General features: G+C 45.8%; 1 protein-coding gene across 5 annotated transcripts in view; it reads left to right on the top strand.

Annotated features, from left to right (window-relative positions):
* Positions 1-14,879, top strand: part of CHGB (chromogranin B) — a 116,781-nt gene that overhangs the window by 90,450 nt on the left and 11,452 nt on the right. Inside the window, exon 1 of one of the 5 annotated variants that reach the window (XM_065589801.1) lies at positions 9,621-9,774. The exons of 3 other annotated variants lie outside the window; for them this stretch is intronic. In XM_065589801.1, coding sequence (XP_065445873.1) covers positions 9,726-9,774 — 49 coding nt within the window. In that variant the 5' untranslated portion in view covers positions 9,621-9,725. Of the gene's footprint in view, positions 1-9,620; positions 9,775-12,919; positions 14,709-14,879 lie in introns of those variants that run through there. One more of the 5 variants, XM_065589800.1, reaches the window with a different exon arrangement.

Below are 14,879 nucleotides of genomic sequence, written 5' to 3'. Positions count from 1 at the left end.
GTTAGCAGCAGGTCAAGAGGAGCACGGCCCCTAGTTGGTTCCTCTAGCACTTGCACCAGGAAGTTGTCCCCAACACTCTCCAAAAACTTCCTGGATTGTCTGTGCACTGCTGTACTGCTGTCCCAGAAAATGTCAGGGTGATTGAAGTCCCCCATGAGAACCAGGACCTGTGATCTGGAAACATCTCTGTTAGTTGTCCAAAGAAAGCCTGGGGCCTACGGTGTTAACAGCCTGAGCTAAAAGGCCATGTTCCTGAACTAAAGTCCATGCAAATCAATGAGACGTTCTACTGACTTCAGCGAGCTTTGATCAGGCCTGAAGTTGGCCACTGTAGCCATCTCATAAACCTCTTATGTGGACTAGCCACTAGTGCGAGACAAAGAGCCACATTCTTCTAGCATGGGTGACACTTGCTCGGGACTAGTGTGGCTGTGTGGGGATGGTACAAGGATTCCTCCTCTGCCACAGTTTCAATCCCTGCTCCCTCCTGAGCACAAAGGCTGATTCAAGCTAGTGTAGCTCATCACCCACAAAGGTGCCTGGTGGCCCTGCCCCCTTTCCACACCAGCCAATGGGGATGCCGAGCTGCAGAGGAGCGCATGCTGCACCCTCTTTCAGAGGTAAAGCAGTGGTCATGCCCCTCCTGCTTCCCTTAAGCATGGACTCCAGAAGCATGATGCTCCCTGGAGCGCCTGCCGAGGCAATGCAGCTGAACACCTATCCCAGCATAGGCCCATGGCTTTAAAGGGAAAATTGAGCTCTCCTCCATGTGGGCTGGAGCTCACTGCAGGATTAGGGGCTTTAGTTTCTATTACATGCCAACCCCCCCCCCCAAGGAACCATTTTATCCCCAGCTCAGCACATTGCAGTGTTTCCTGGCGCTATCATCTTGCTTGTCCCTTGCTGACAATTGATCCAAGCTCTATTCAATCCAGAATTTTGCAGCACTGGAGCTTCAGCTGCAGTTGTTTTTGCTTTGTTTTTGTTTTTCTCCCCTGCAAAACTTCTGATTAGTCTGGCTAGAGATCATTCTCTCTCCTTTGGCTGAGATAGTTTGGATTTGAAAACTTTAGCCTTTCAGGAGCAGGAGACGCACAATGAACTTGGAACTGACCTTTTACAAGGGAAGACCATTAAAACTGCTTAGCTTCCCGAGCCCTTGCTGGTTTGGCCTGGTGAACTGAGTGGGCTCTTTTCAATCAGACTCTCACTTCCGGCTGTCCTTCCCTCGGGGCTATGTGTATGGCAGGGGTCGGCAACCTTTCAGAAATGGTGTGCCGAGTCTTCATTTATTCACTCTAATTTAAGGTTTCGTGTGCCAGTGATACATTTTAATGTTTTTAGAAGGTCTCTTTCTATAAGTCTATAATATATAACTAAACTATTGTTGTATGTAAAGTAAATAAGGTTTTTGAAATGTTTAAGAAGCTTCATTTAAAATTAAATTAAAATGCAGAGCCCCCCGGATTGGTGGCCAGGACCCGGGCAGTGTGAGTGCCACTGAAAATCAGCTCGTGTGCCGCCTTCGGCACGCGTGCCATAGGTTGCCTACCCCTGGTGTATGGCAACGACTGTTTTTCTGGGTGAGTTTCTGAGTCACTCTCCTACCTAGAATGCCTGTGGGTATATTTTCACACAGCAGCTGAAATATCACACTCCTAGCTGTTACCTAGATCTGTGGTGGAAATGTGGCTCTCATCTCAAATGCTTTCATACTGCAGACAACTTTGTCAGAGCCGGCTCCTCTCACATAGAGTAAGCCCACTGAAGCCTCTGGAGGTACCGCAGGGATGAATTTGACCCACAATACAGGATTACTGTAATGGGAGAGGCCTGTTGTCTTTAAGTGCAGAATTATGTGTGAATACATATTCAGATCATTTTTTAAAAAAGTATATTTACCCAATAAAATGGTGCTAAATGGAATCATTACAGTCTGTTGCATATATATATTTAGCCTATGGAATTGGAATTAGCCTCTGTGAAGCTTCCAGGACACTAGACTAGCAACCACAGAGCAATATTATTCTTATTGAATGAAGCCTTGTTGAAAGTTGAAACTCTATAAATATTTAAATAAGCAATTTTTTAGGTAAGCCAGGCTAGCCCCAGTCATTGTAAACATTAAGCATAAGCTACATTAACTGGTAAAAAACTTTGAGTTCACAGTGAGGTGCAGTAAATGAGCTGTTTTAGTGTCTAAAGGAGGATTGGTTAGCAGTATAAATGCAGTTGGTAAAGTTGTTCTGTTTAATGGTAAATAGCACTTAGGTTGTTTTTCAGAAGCAATTTCCTTTCTTTGTACAGTCTCCACCAATTATCATACATGTGGGATTGTGACCCTGCACATTTAGGTCCAGATATTCCTCGAAGTATTTAGGCTTCTAACTAGCATTGCCAATTTTGGGTGGATGAATTCCTGAAGGTTTCATCACATGACATTAAAGATTAATCTTTCATTCCTGGAGGCTCCTGGACAATCCTAGAGGGCTGGCAACTCTACTCCTAACTTCCACTAAAGTATGTGTGTGTGAAAGCAATGGAAGTCAGGAGCCTAAATACCTTTGAGGCATATCTGGGCCTTAGTTTTCTGGGTTTATGACTAAAATGGTCCCATGGGGCCAAAGTTTCACAAATACTCAACCTGTCTCTTTTGAAAATCTGGCCATGAGTACCATAATCAGTGCTGCTGCAAACTGAGCTCTTTTCAAAACCTGGCCCTGATTGTGGGTGATGAACGCTTGAAATTTTGGCCCTTAAGGCACAACCCTGCTATAGGAGGCAGTTTGGAGATACACTGCCCCAGTGGAAGCTCCTGATATGGTTGGGCCTGATTCTCCATTGCCCTGTCCCTTGTGCAGTCATTAGTGCAAAGGGAGTGCAAACCATTAGTATTCTACACTCACTGTACACAGGTGAGTGAAATGTGTAAATTACTTCACCCCTTTAACGCTCACTCCCCTCCCACTCTCTGAGAAGGCTGGAAGCCATTGTGTCTCCCTGGGGCATTATGCATGCACTTTCTCAGTGTTGGGCAATTCCAGGCTCCACGAGGAAAATTTGCAGTGGAGGGTGAGCAAGGCAGACCTGTTGTCCTCATCCCATGGAGGACAGGTTCCAGCCATTAGCCATAGAATTCCACCCCCATTCCAGGAGCTGTGATCTGATGGGATTTCTCACTCTTCCCCCATACAGAATTCCCCAGCAAGTTAGTCCAGCTTGGCACTTGGGGAAGAGGCTTTACACGTGATTCCACCTATTCAAAGGGATATTTACAGCTGTTTAGCTTAATGATCAATTAAATTGACATGGTAGAGTCTGGCCACTTTTCATTGCCTTTCTAAATTGAAAATCCAATACACCACTTTCAGACTGCATCTGGGAAAGGAAAAATCTACACAGATGCAAGAAATGACAGCCCAGATGCAAGGAAGAGACTTCAAAAACCAGCTCATCTAATTCACCATTGTAGTATGCTAAAAATAATAAATTGTATGATGATTTATATTTAATTGATATTTATATAATATATATGATATATAATTGATAATTATTAGGCAAATTAAATTTTTCTTATGTGTGTGAGGGGGAGAGAGCGCGGAGAATCTATATATTATTTCAGGCCCAAGTCCTCTTTTCCATGAATAACGCACGAGTATAATTACAAGAGATAAGTTACATTTAGTGCCTGAAGCAAACAAACCCTGCTGAGTCGCTGTCAGGGAAGTACTTATGAAGTGGCAGCATTTTTTAGTGTTAAACATGCTGAAAATACAATATGGAATAATTATTCTCACTTCAGTAGGCCCCAAAGGGATTTCTGTTTTAAAGTACTGCAATGTGGTTAAGGCTTCCTGTGTCACTGGATGGTCTGAATGGCAGCATTTTTTAGTGTTAAACATGCTGAAAATACAATATGGAATAATTATTCTCACTTCAGTAGGCCCCAAAGGGATTTCTGTTTTAAAGTACTGCAATGTGGTTAAGGCTTCCTGTGTCACTGGATGGTCTGAAAATGTGACCCATTGGCACTGAGCTGACAGGGAATCAGGGTTGTAGGAGTTGGGACATTAGCACAATCCAGTGGATCCACGTTGACTGGAGGGAATCAGCTGAGTTTGGGGCTATATCCCCTCCTTCTTTGTTTACCTGTTTCTTCTTCTTCTTCTCTATTTATTATTTGTATTCCCATAGCACAGAGCCATCCCTAACCCAAATGGTGCCCCAGGCACCATGGTAATACAAATAATAAATAATAATAATAACCAGGCAAGCATGGCCACTGCATCACCCTCTGAGAGGGTGCAGTGTATGTGCTGTATAGCATTTGGTTGACCCTGTTGGTCAGTACAGGGGGAGGGCCCTAATCATGGCCCTTCCCACTTCTCATGCCTCCCCATGCCCTCTAAGGGTGTACCACTGGCAACGGAAACCTTGACCTGCAGTATCTGAATTCAGAGAAGTTCAAGGATCTATAGTGCAGGCATGTGACTGTGTGTGCAGTAGAGCCTTCTTCCCCATTGTATACCTGCTCAGGGCAGGGCACAGTAACGTGTGATTGTAGCATGGACAGATGTACCCATGTTAGTTTTAATCATGATAGCACAGGTAACAATAGCAGTGTAGATGTGGTGGCACAGGCTAACAACCAGAGTATGTACCCAGGGTCTCTGGAAGCCTTGTACTTGGGTTGCTAAAGCCTATGCCACCATGTCTACACTACTATCGTTACCTGTGAGATTAAAGATAACACGGGTATACCTTTGGTTCATCTCCTTAGCACCTCCATAATGCAAGGGATGATTTTATTCATGAATTGGGCTCATAAAAATTTTATTCATGAATTGGGCCCATAAAAATAACTGACAGCCTGGCATAGATATAAACCTGCCTCAACATCTAATTGAAGGACAACAATGCCCATGGTCCACAGAGCAGCCTGCTGAAATCTCTCAATACAAGATCAACTCAGAAGCAGACATGAAACTTCATTTATCATCTTTTGAAATTTCAGCTTTTTACGATGAGCCAAACAGTTATTAAAAAAAAAAAAGCTTTTATATTTGAGCTAATCCGATAGGATGAATATTGTTTATCCATAAAGTGACAGATTGTCACAGCATTATGTGGTGTGCATAGCAGTGAAATGAAAATTCTGACGCATCTGAAAAGCATGGGTAGGATGCGCCATTCATTTCACCGGCAGTGTGAAACATTGCCACAGGCTGCTGTAACCCTTACTCTTTAATGCAATCAAACCTCTAGGAAATCGTAACCTCAACTCAATGGAAAGCCATCCATCGGTGGGGGGTGGGGAACCGGGGTCAGAGTGTGGCGGGGAGTGGAGGTGGGAAAGCCGGTCTGTGTGTGGCAGGGGGCGGGGAGGGGGGAAACGGGGTCTGGTGGTGTAACAACAGATACATGCCTGTGAAGGTTATGGTGATGACATTTTTGGAAAATATGATCTTGAATAATCCATCATGGAGAAATATTTGGATTATATGTTGTTGCTTGGGTTTTCCAGCACCAACCTAAATGTACTTCATATCATGTTTGTCCAAGTCACGATGATATTCTGCCTGTGTCCATTCAAGCTGGGGTGAAATCCACCCCATTTGACTCCATTCCTAGTTCTGCTATAGATTTCTTGTGTGTCCTTTGGAAAGCTATGTGAATTTCATTGGGCCAGATTCTGATCTCAGTAGCAACTCCGAGTTACTCTTGACATGTATTGATGTAACTGAGAGCAACATTTATCCTTCTTGGTCTCTAGTTCCCCATCTGTAAACTGAAGATACAAAACTTCCCTACCTCCTAGGGGTGCTGTGCAGATGGATTCCTTTAATGCCTGTGGAGTACTCAGATTCTGTGGGGAGGAGCGTGTTACAAAATCCTGTAAGTAAAAATAAAATATAAACAAATCAACTGCTAAGGCTGAATACAGAGCGGTAGCACAGCTTCCTCGGACTGCTACTGCAGCATATGGACTGGAATAGCAGCCACTAAAACAGAGGGATTAGTTCACTGGACCTACATAAACCTAAATAATGTGGGCCTGTCCCAACCCCAGTGCCACCTTCTGCAGCATGAAGCCATCTCTGTGGCTGCCCCATCAGCAATACCCCATCAGTGGGTCAAAAGTGGTGCAGATGCTTTGTGTGGGTCTTGTGCTCTGGGGTGAATTTCACCCTGTATAAAAACAACAAGGAGTCTGGTGGCACCTTAAAGACTAACAGATTTATTTGGGCATAAGCTTTCGTGAGTTAAAACCTCACTTCTTCGGATGCATCACCCTGTATGAATCTCAAACACATATTAAGATGGCCCAGCAGTTTTAAAAGATAGACCTTGTACTGGCAAGTGACATGCCCCTCGATAGTGCAGTGCAAACACAGTGAGTTAGTAACTACACAGGGACAACCAAGAAGTGCCATCTAAATAAATGGGAAGGCCAAAGAGCACTTTTAAATGGCAATATCAAATCTTTTATTTACATCTTTTTTCTAATTAACTGTTGAAAATGATAGTTCACAAGTTTTCGTCTCACAGCATTGCCAGGGCCTGAGGCACAGGCCACTGAAGTCAATGAGTTTCTTTCCCTAGATTCCCCACAGTCAATGAGTGATATCAGGGAACAGGGACATCGGGGTTGCCTGAGGGGAGCATTGTTGCTTAACTGATACAGGAACTGCAAGACAGAGAGAATGCTGCCCAAAGCACAAACTGGATTGCAGTGTTAAAATGACCATAGATTTGCTTCTAAATAACAGCTAACTTTTATTAAGTAATTGTATTAGCTTGGATTCAGATTCCAAAGGAAACCACTTCGCACAAATTACAAAAGGGATTATGGAGGCCCTCCACCTTGACTCTATAGTTAAGGCTACCTTCTGACACAGGATTAAAATAGGGCATAAATTCCTGGTTTTCTTTATGCATAGATGGCTATTCACTGTGAAATTTCATACAGTGTTATGTGTCCCTATGTATCCTTTATTCCCTTTGAATATATATATCAATCTAGCATCATCAGTAACAATTTGAAGAGGGGACTGTCTATTGTTCTAGGTTTCTCCAGTGCCTAGCAGAATGGGACCCCGTTCTCAATCTAGGCACTACTGTAGTAGAAATAATAAATAAGATAGTATAGAGTAGCTGGTGTTTGGGGACAATAAATTCACCCATCTTCAGGAATATTGGCACTCAAACATAGGCTCCTGCAAACATGATTTGAAAAAACAAATGCCTAATACAAAGAAATGGGAACCATCCCATGAAGATTTAACGGAGGGGGAAACAAAAAAACAACATAAAAACAACCCCCAAACCTGTGTCATCAATATTTTTGCTCAGCTGTTTGTAGCTGTATTCAGAATTTCTCTCTGCAAAGAGTTTGTTATGAGATTTTATATTTTACATTTCATGGAGGAATAATCAGACAAGATGGGGTCTGTTTAAGAAATTATTTAAAATCTCTTCTCTGTGGCTTTGTTTTGTCTCCCTAGATCATAACAACAAAAGGGTAAATAAGAGGCTGGTGTGAAGATAGCTCATAAGCGATTTGTTTAGTATCACCTCTTGAGGAACCATGTGTGCCATTCACTCACCAGATGAAATAAGTAGCATGATGTGGAAAGATGTCAAAACCTGATTGCTGTAAAAAGGGCTGCGCTGTTGCTAGAATCCCAGAAAACTTTGATCAGAATTGTAGTAGAAATGTGTGTGTTCCACCCCACCCCACATGTATGCATGGAGGTAAATGTATAGCCTACCCTGATAATGGGAACGGGGAGTCAAGAAGAAGATTCCACATCCTTTAGTTTGGAGAAAAGGGAAGGGGAGCTTTCTTTCCACCCTGGGGGAGATTAGTGAAGAGTAAGAGATTCTACCTCTTGCTACCTTGAGAGGGGGATATGAGACAGGGGAGAAATAGGCAGAGGGGAGGAGGGAGAAGAGGAGAGAGCTCTGGCTTCCCAGTTCTGGGGAGGGGGGACGTGGGATGAGATAGATAAGGGGTTCTTTTTCCGGGAACCTTGGAGCTGGGGTGAATAACAGTGAGGGAATGGGGGACAAAGAAAGAGGCTGTGAGATGAGCAGAGAAGGGAAAGGATAATGTCTCTCTGACTAGGTCTACACTACCCGCCTGAATCGGCAGGTAGAAATCGACCTCTCGGGGATTGATTTATCGCGTCCCCCCGAATCGGCGCTCTTACTCCACCAGCGGAGGTGGGAATAAGCGCCGTCGACAGGAAGCCGCAGAAGTCAATTTTGCAGCAGTCCTCACAGCGGAGTAAGTCGGCTGCGATATGTCGAATTCAGCTACGCTATTCACGTAGCTGAATTTGCGTATCTTAAATCGACTCCGCCCTGTAGTGTAGATGTACCCTCTGTGTGTTGGAGTAGGAGGTAGGGAGGGACGGGGGCATCTGTATGTGGCAGGGGGATGGAGTCTGTGTTGGAGTGGGGGTGGGTAGTGAGGGGAGGGGTTGGGCAGCGGGCTCTGTATGTGGGAGGCGGTGGGGTCTGTACGTTGGAGTGGGGGTGGAGTAGTGAGGGGAGGGGATGAGAGTGGAGAGGGGGAGCAGAGTCTGTGGGTGGCGGGGGAGCGGGGTCTGTGGGTGGCGGAGGAGCGGGGTCTGTGGGTGGCGAGGGAGGGAAGTGGGGTCTGTGGGTGGCGGGGGAAGGGATGGGGTCTGGGTGGTGGGCATGAGGGAGCTGGGTCTGTGTGTGGCAGGGGGTGGGATGGGAGAGCGGGGTCTGTGGTTGGCCGAGGGTGGGGAAGCGGGTCTGTGTGTGGGGGGGTGTCTGTGGGTGGCGGGGGTGGGGACGCGGTGGTGGGGTGTGTGTGTCGGGGCAGAGGGGGTGGGGAGCGGGTCTACGTGTGGCGTGGGGTGGGGAAGCGGGTCTGTGTGTGGGAGGGCGTGGGGGTGTCTGTGGGTGGCGGGGGTGGGGGAAGCGGTGGTGGGGTGTGTGTGTCGGGGCAGAGGGGGTGGGGAGCGGGTCTACGTGTGGCGTGGGGTGGGGAAGCGGGTCTGTGTGTGGGAGGGCGTGGGGGTGTCTGTGGGTGGCGGGGGTGGGGAAGCGGTGGTGGGGTGTGTGTGTCGGGGCAGAGGGGGTGGGGAGCGGGTCTACGTGTGGCGTGGGGTGGGGAAGCGGGTCTGTGGGTGGTGGGGGGTTGGGGTAGGGAAGCGGGTGTATGTGTGACTGGGGGTGGGGAACCGGGGTCTGTGTGTGGCGGGGGGTGGGGAACCGGGTGGACCTAAGTGTGGCGGGGGGTGGAAGTGGGGCAGCGGGTCTGTGGGGGGGGTGGTGCCGGGGTCTGCGTGTGGCGGGGTGGGGGGGGGGACCGGGGTCTGTGTGTGACTGGGGGTGGGGAACCGGGTGGACCTAAGTGTGGCGGGGGGTGGAAGTGGGGCAGCGGGTCTGTGTGTGGGGGGGGTGCCGGGGTCTGCGTGTGGCGGGGGGGGAGGACCGGGGTCTGTGTGTGGCGGGGGGGAGGTGGAGGAGGGGGCTCTAGCTCGGGCCCCGCCCTCCCGCCGGGGGCTTCGTGACGCAGGCTGCTGGCGGGATCGCGCCGGATTCCCCCCCCCCCCCCCAGTCCCGCCGCCCCCGCTCCCCCTTTAAATAGCGCGGCACGGCGGCGCTGCCCGAGCAGCCTGTGCAGCAGCCGCCGCAGCCGCCCGCCCGCGCCCCGCACCGCCCCGCGCCCCGCGCCGCCCCGCACCATGCCGCCCTTGGCGCTGCTCAGCCTGTTGGGAGCCGCCGCGCTGGCAGGTGAGTGCCGTCAGCACCCTGGAGAGCGGGCTGCCCCCGGCCCGCAGCCTGCAGCACCCCGCCCTGGACAGCTCCGGGGCCCCTGCCCCAGCCAGACCGGGACCCCCGCTCGCGGAGCTAGAGACCCGTGTGTGTGTGTGAGTGTAGACGGGCGGCCGGTCTGTCTGGGCGATAGCTTGAGAGAGAATGTCACCCACCCGCCCCTCTCTTGTGCGGGTATTCTTCATGTAGCCATCCATGGACTGTACCCACCTACAGTGGCTGTATCTACATCTCCTGTGTGCCTCGTATGTACAGAGTATAGGGTGTGTATTGTGTGTACATATATAGAGACTACATACTGTATGCTTCGTTTCTATATTACACAGACACTGATAGGTGTGTGTGTGTGTCAGTGTCTTTGAGTGTGTTGATGGACACATAGATAGTGTGAGTACTTGCCAATACAAACGCGCAAATTTGATCATTTGTGGCTCAGAGTAGAAACAACCATGACTGTTTTAACTTTACTAGACAGACTGGGTAGAAATTAGGACAGCTGAAAGTAATTAAAAATAAAAGGAAGAAATGGTCCCCGTATTGGATTTAGGAGAGTACAAACAGATAATAAGTGTCTGGCATCTTTGTCTCTTCTCCAACTCCCATCCTATTAACAGGTTTATATGTTAAAAAAATTTCATTGTCTGGGGAAAAAAATCTACTATGTGGATTCAGTTTAAAATGGTATGTGAATTAAAAGTCCAGATCGATTTTTTTTTAAACTGGTTTTTGTTTTTTAGTTGATGTTAGTCAGCATACTCTTAAAAAATAGATAAATAAAAATATGTCCAACCAACTGACCAAAAAAACCTCTTGCTGTTGGAGGGAAATTTTACCTACATTGAGAAGGGGAATGTTTTGTCCTGGAGGATTACGCCATCTGTTGAGATTTTGTCGTCATTTCTATCCACCCCACTTTAATTATTTAGATTGAGCCTGGATGGTGGCACTTTGCCTCCTTACTGAAACCAATGGATCACTTGAAATCAACGGATGGATTTATTTGCTGCAACTGTCAAACAGACCTGAATTCTGGAAGAGGAAAAAAACCACGATAATTGAATGGTTTATTTCTGTCAATTGGTCTGTGAGTTTGCATAGTCCTCTGCAAAAGCTAGACACGAAGAGCCCTGGAGGTTTAACAAGATGCTCAGAATGAATAGTATGACTAGGGAGAGATGCTTCGGCAGACAACGGTTTCTATGTAATGGGTGTTGGCTAAATACAAGGCGTTTCTAGAAATTTAAAGGGAAAGCATTAACAAAAATCAATATACTATTCATGGATGGTTAAACAGTAAAATTACATAGCTGGAATTCCTGTTAAATTTACCAATTAATTGTATTCATATGCCCGATTTTAGAAAAGCTTTAATATGTTAAAAGTAAGGATGCAAAACCATAGTGTCTTCTTGAATGGCTTTGCCAATTTAGTCTTTCATAATCTGTATTTTTATTCTTTATTCTGCTTCTATTCATTTGGGACCTGATTCTGCTACCCTTACTCTCATTGTGTAGTACCCAACTCCTCCACTAGTCCCATTGGGACTCATCACAGAGTAAGGCACTACTCAGGGTAAGGACCTTTTCACTGTAGTGCTTGGTGAATCTTCCTACCCTGCCTGTTAACTGTAGAATTAGTGCTAAGGATCATTTTTTTAAATACACCTTTTCCTTAAACTACTCAAAAGCTAATCAACCATCTGTTTACTCGGTCTCCAGTATGACAATTACATTGATGTCTGAAAGTCTAATTTTATGCAAAATAAGTTAATTAGAAGCAACTGGCAAAATATAATAGCTGATTTTAAAGTAGCAAAACTAGTATTTTTAGGTAATAGAGATTTTTGTTCACATTGTTTTGAATTCAAAGGTTTTTATATTAAACGTAACTCACGCAATTTACATGAGCTCTATAACTAAAACCAAAATTAGTATTTTCTTATACATACTACCTAATTTCATTAGGGAAATTTAAAGGTTAACAGTGCATTTCTGGGATATTATTATTTCAGGTTTAGATACACTAAGAGGCATCAAATGGGAAGCAGAGTAAACCCAGCTCTAGAAGTGCAATAATTTCACAAAATGTGTCTTGTTACTATAAGAAAGCAGAAATGAAAAAGGAAGATATAAATGCTTACATATAGGGCCTGATCCAAAAATCCCACTGAAGTCCATCAGAGTTGTTTCATTGCTTCACTGGGCTTTGGATCAGGCCTTTATTGTTCATTTTTATTTGGCTGTGACATCACTGCCAACACTATGTATATGCAATTTCTTATCTTGACTATATAGCTTTCAAAAGTCACAGGGGTAAGTAAACTATAGAATTGGCAAGTCTATTTTTTTAAATGACTAATTCCTCCAGCCTCCTGAATTTTATTTTCATTCCTACCAAACTTGGACTTATATGATCTTTGTTAAAAAATAATTTTTGCTGAAATTTCCATTTCATTCAGAGATTGTGCTGTCGTGAGTCATCAGCACTGATGAAATTTTGAAACAGTGCCCTATTGGAGAGTCTACATGGCTACACCGAAACAATCATAAATCGTGCAAGTAAAACGAACGCTGACATATTGCTTACTTTTTCAAATGTGGTGAGCACCTGCAGTTCTCATGCTTTTAGTGGTATTTGTGATCACTCAACACCTTTGAAAATCAGGCCATCTGGTTCTCGTGGCCTAAACATATTTGTTACAGGAGGGGGAAATGTTCATGTGATGTCTGCCAGGTAGGTATTAAAAATTAAGTTAAGACAGTGTTTAAATATAGGGCTTGCTTTTCTGTACGCTTCCTGGTTTTGTTTCTACTTTATCAAGCTAAAGCTGTATACGTGATAGAAAAAACACATGGGGCAGATTCACTGCCCTGCTCCAATCCTTTGTGCTGTTGAGGCAGTGAAAACATCTACGTCTCCCGAGCAGCTACAGAACCAGTGTAGAAAGTTCCTACATGCACCCATTGCAACCCAGTGCAGGATGACTATATAGCCAGAGAGTGCTGAACTCCAGCTGTCCCCAGCTGGCAGCCAGTCCCTTGGGACTCTTGCCAGCTGGCACAGATTAGAGCAACGTACAGCGGGGAAGAACAGAGCAGATTGGCTGCCTGATGGCTTCCCCCTCTGTTGCTTTGAATGGATTTTTGCTACAGCAGAGAATCTGCCTCATATATATTTTTCAGCGCTCATGTGAATTTGATATTCATTTTATTCCCCCATGGAAGGCTAATATGACACTTGTCCACTATTCACTATTTCTCCTGACGTTATGATGGCCTCACACCTTATTGGCCTTGGAACGGCATCTTTCATCATCAGACAAATGCTGCTTGAGGAACATTTATCTGCCTGTGAAGAGCCTGACTCTTGGAGAAACTGGAGTTTTGGAATGACAGAATGGCACAGTGCTGTTTTGATTCCTATATTAACATAATACTCAAGAGACTGCACAGAGTTAGGATCGTTAATATTTTAAAGTGATCAAGGGATGAAGAAATTTTATATTCTGTGTCTTACCCAATTAAACAAGCGTCAGTCAGATGCGGTGCTCTGTGGCTGGATTCTTAGAAAGAACACAAAACAGCTGCAGGCAACAGTTTATTCACATTTGTGCAGCACACTTTGCAAGTGCTCCTATGTTTTCTGATGGAATGAGTCACACCAACTCACAGAGAAGAGGCTATGCGCTGGATCATCCCCCCAGTTTACACATGATGGGAGGGGAAGCGCCACCTCCATTACATTGTTCTTCCGACACTGGGATCCAGGGGACGACCCTACAGGGGGACCCCAAGCACAGAAGCCTCTACTTAGTGTGGGTGGAAGGGGGCAAGTGATGTGCTCTCAAGGGATAAGTTTTAACAGGAATTCGAAAGCTGCCACATACCCTGCAGGACATTGTATGGTGCCACATTTTCTGTTCTCTCTCTCGGAGAGAGTTTCTGCAACAGGTCACTGAGTGTAAGACTGAGGATGCAGGCAGGTTAGATTCCAGCACCATCAGTTCTGTGGTTACTTGGTATGTTATTTCTTCCTGTAACTTAAATAAATAACCTGCTTCTGACAGCCCCAAATACTAATGGTGGAGGAGATGATTAGCTTTAAACAGCACCCTCACCTGCACACCAGCTGGAGTTCTGCCAGAAATGATTGGGTAGGGACTTATTACAGTTTGGAGGGGCATTAACTACCTCTGGGTCCCCTCTAGGACTTCAACTCTGCAGTCATAGGAGAAAACAAGCCTGTGGTAGCACATCTGCTATATCCACGCTGCTAGATGTGGAAGGTAGGCCATTGGAGCTACAGAGATTCAGTCATGCGTGAAACAGGCTCCTGACTCTACAAACCCACATACCATGGGGCTGGAAGGTCTTGCTCCCACTTGATGATGCAATACCACAAACTCCTCTCTACTGTGTGGATGAGGTCAGCCTCACAGAATTTTGCTGGTTCTTTGTGAGAGGGGGCAGACTGGCTCAATTTTCTCTTTAGTCTGCTTTATTGTGCCTATCTTCTAAATCCCACCAGTCATATGGTCATAAAGAAGGCAACAGTTGAATGTGATCTTTATTTGCATAACTATACACAATATGGTGAGGCAAAGGCACAGAGATCATCTTGACTCCAAAGCCCCTTGCTTCTGCATTATGTCATGTCTGGCTGGCCACCTTATCTAATTCCATTTCTGAAAAAACCCATAGAGAGTCCCATTCATGTGATTCTACAAGGTTTATTATTGGACAGTAACAGTGCTTGTTAAGCAGTAAAAGAGCTTACTGTAGCACTAATGCATGAAATGATGTATTCATACTCAGCAGCTCCTTCCCAAATGTAAACAGCTTGGGACAGAATCACTAATGCTGGCGCAGGGAGGTGTTAATTTTATTTCCCTGGTGCTAGCCTAGGCTTGGGGGGAGAGGGGGGGAAAGGGGCGCGTGGAACTCTGCGACTTCCCTCCCTTGTGAGTTAGCTCCCCTACAGGAGGCCATTGCATAGGAGGCTGCAAAGAGGAAGCTTTGCTAGATCAGCCCATCTCCATGCCATCTTGGCCATGCTTTTCCCCC

Source organism: Chrysemys picta, chromosome 3 (assembly GCF_011386835.1).
Source record: "Chrysemys picta bellii isolate R12L10 chromosome 3, ASM1138683v2, whole genome shotgun sequence".
In the NCBI taxonomy this organism is placed as follows: domain Eukaryota; kingdom Metazoa; phylum Chordata; order Testudines; family Emydidae; genus Chrysemys; species Chrysemys picta.
Note: the sequence above shows the minus strand (reverse complement) of the source record. Positions and strands in the feature narration are given on the sequence as shown.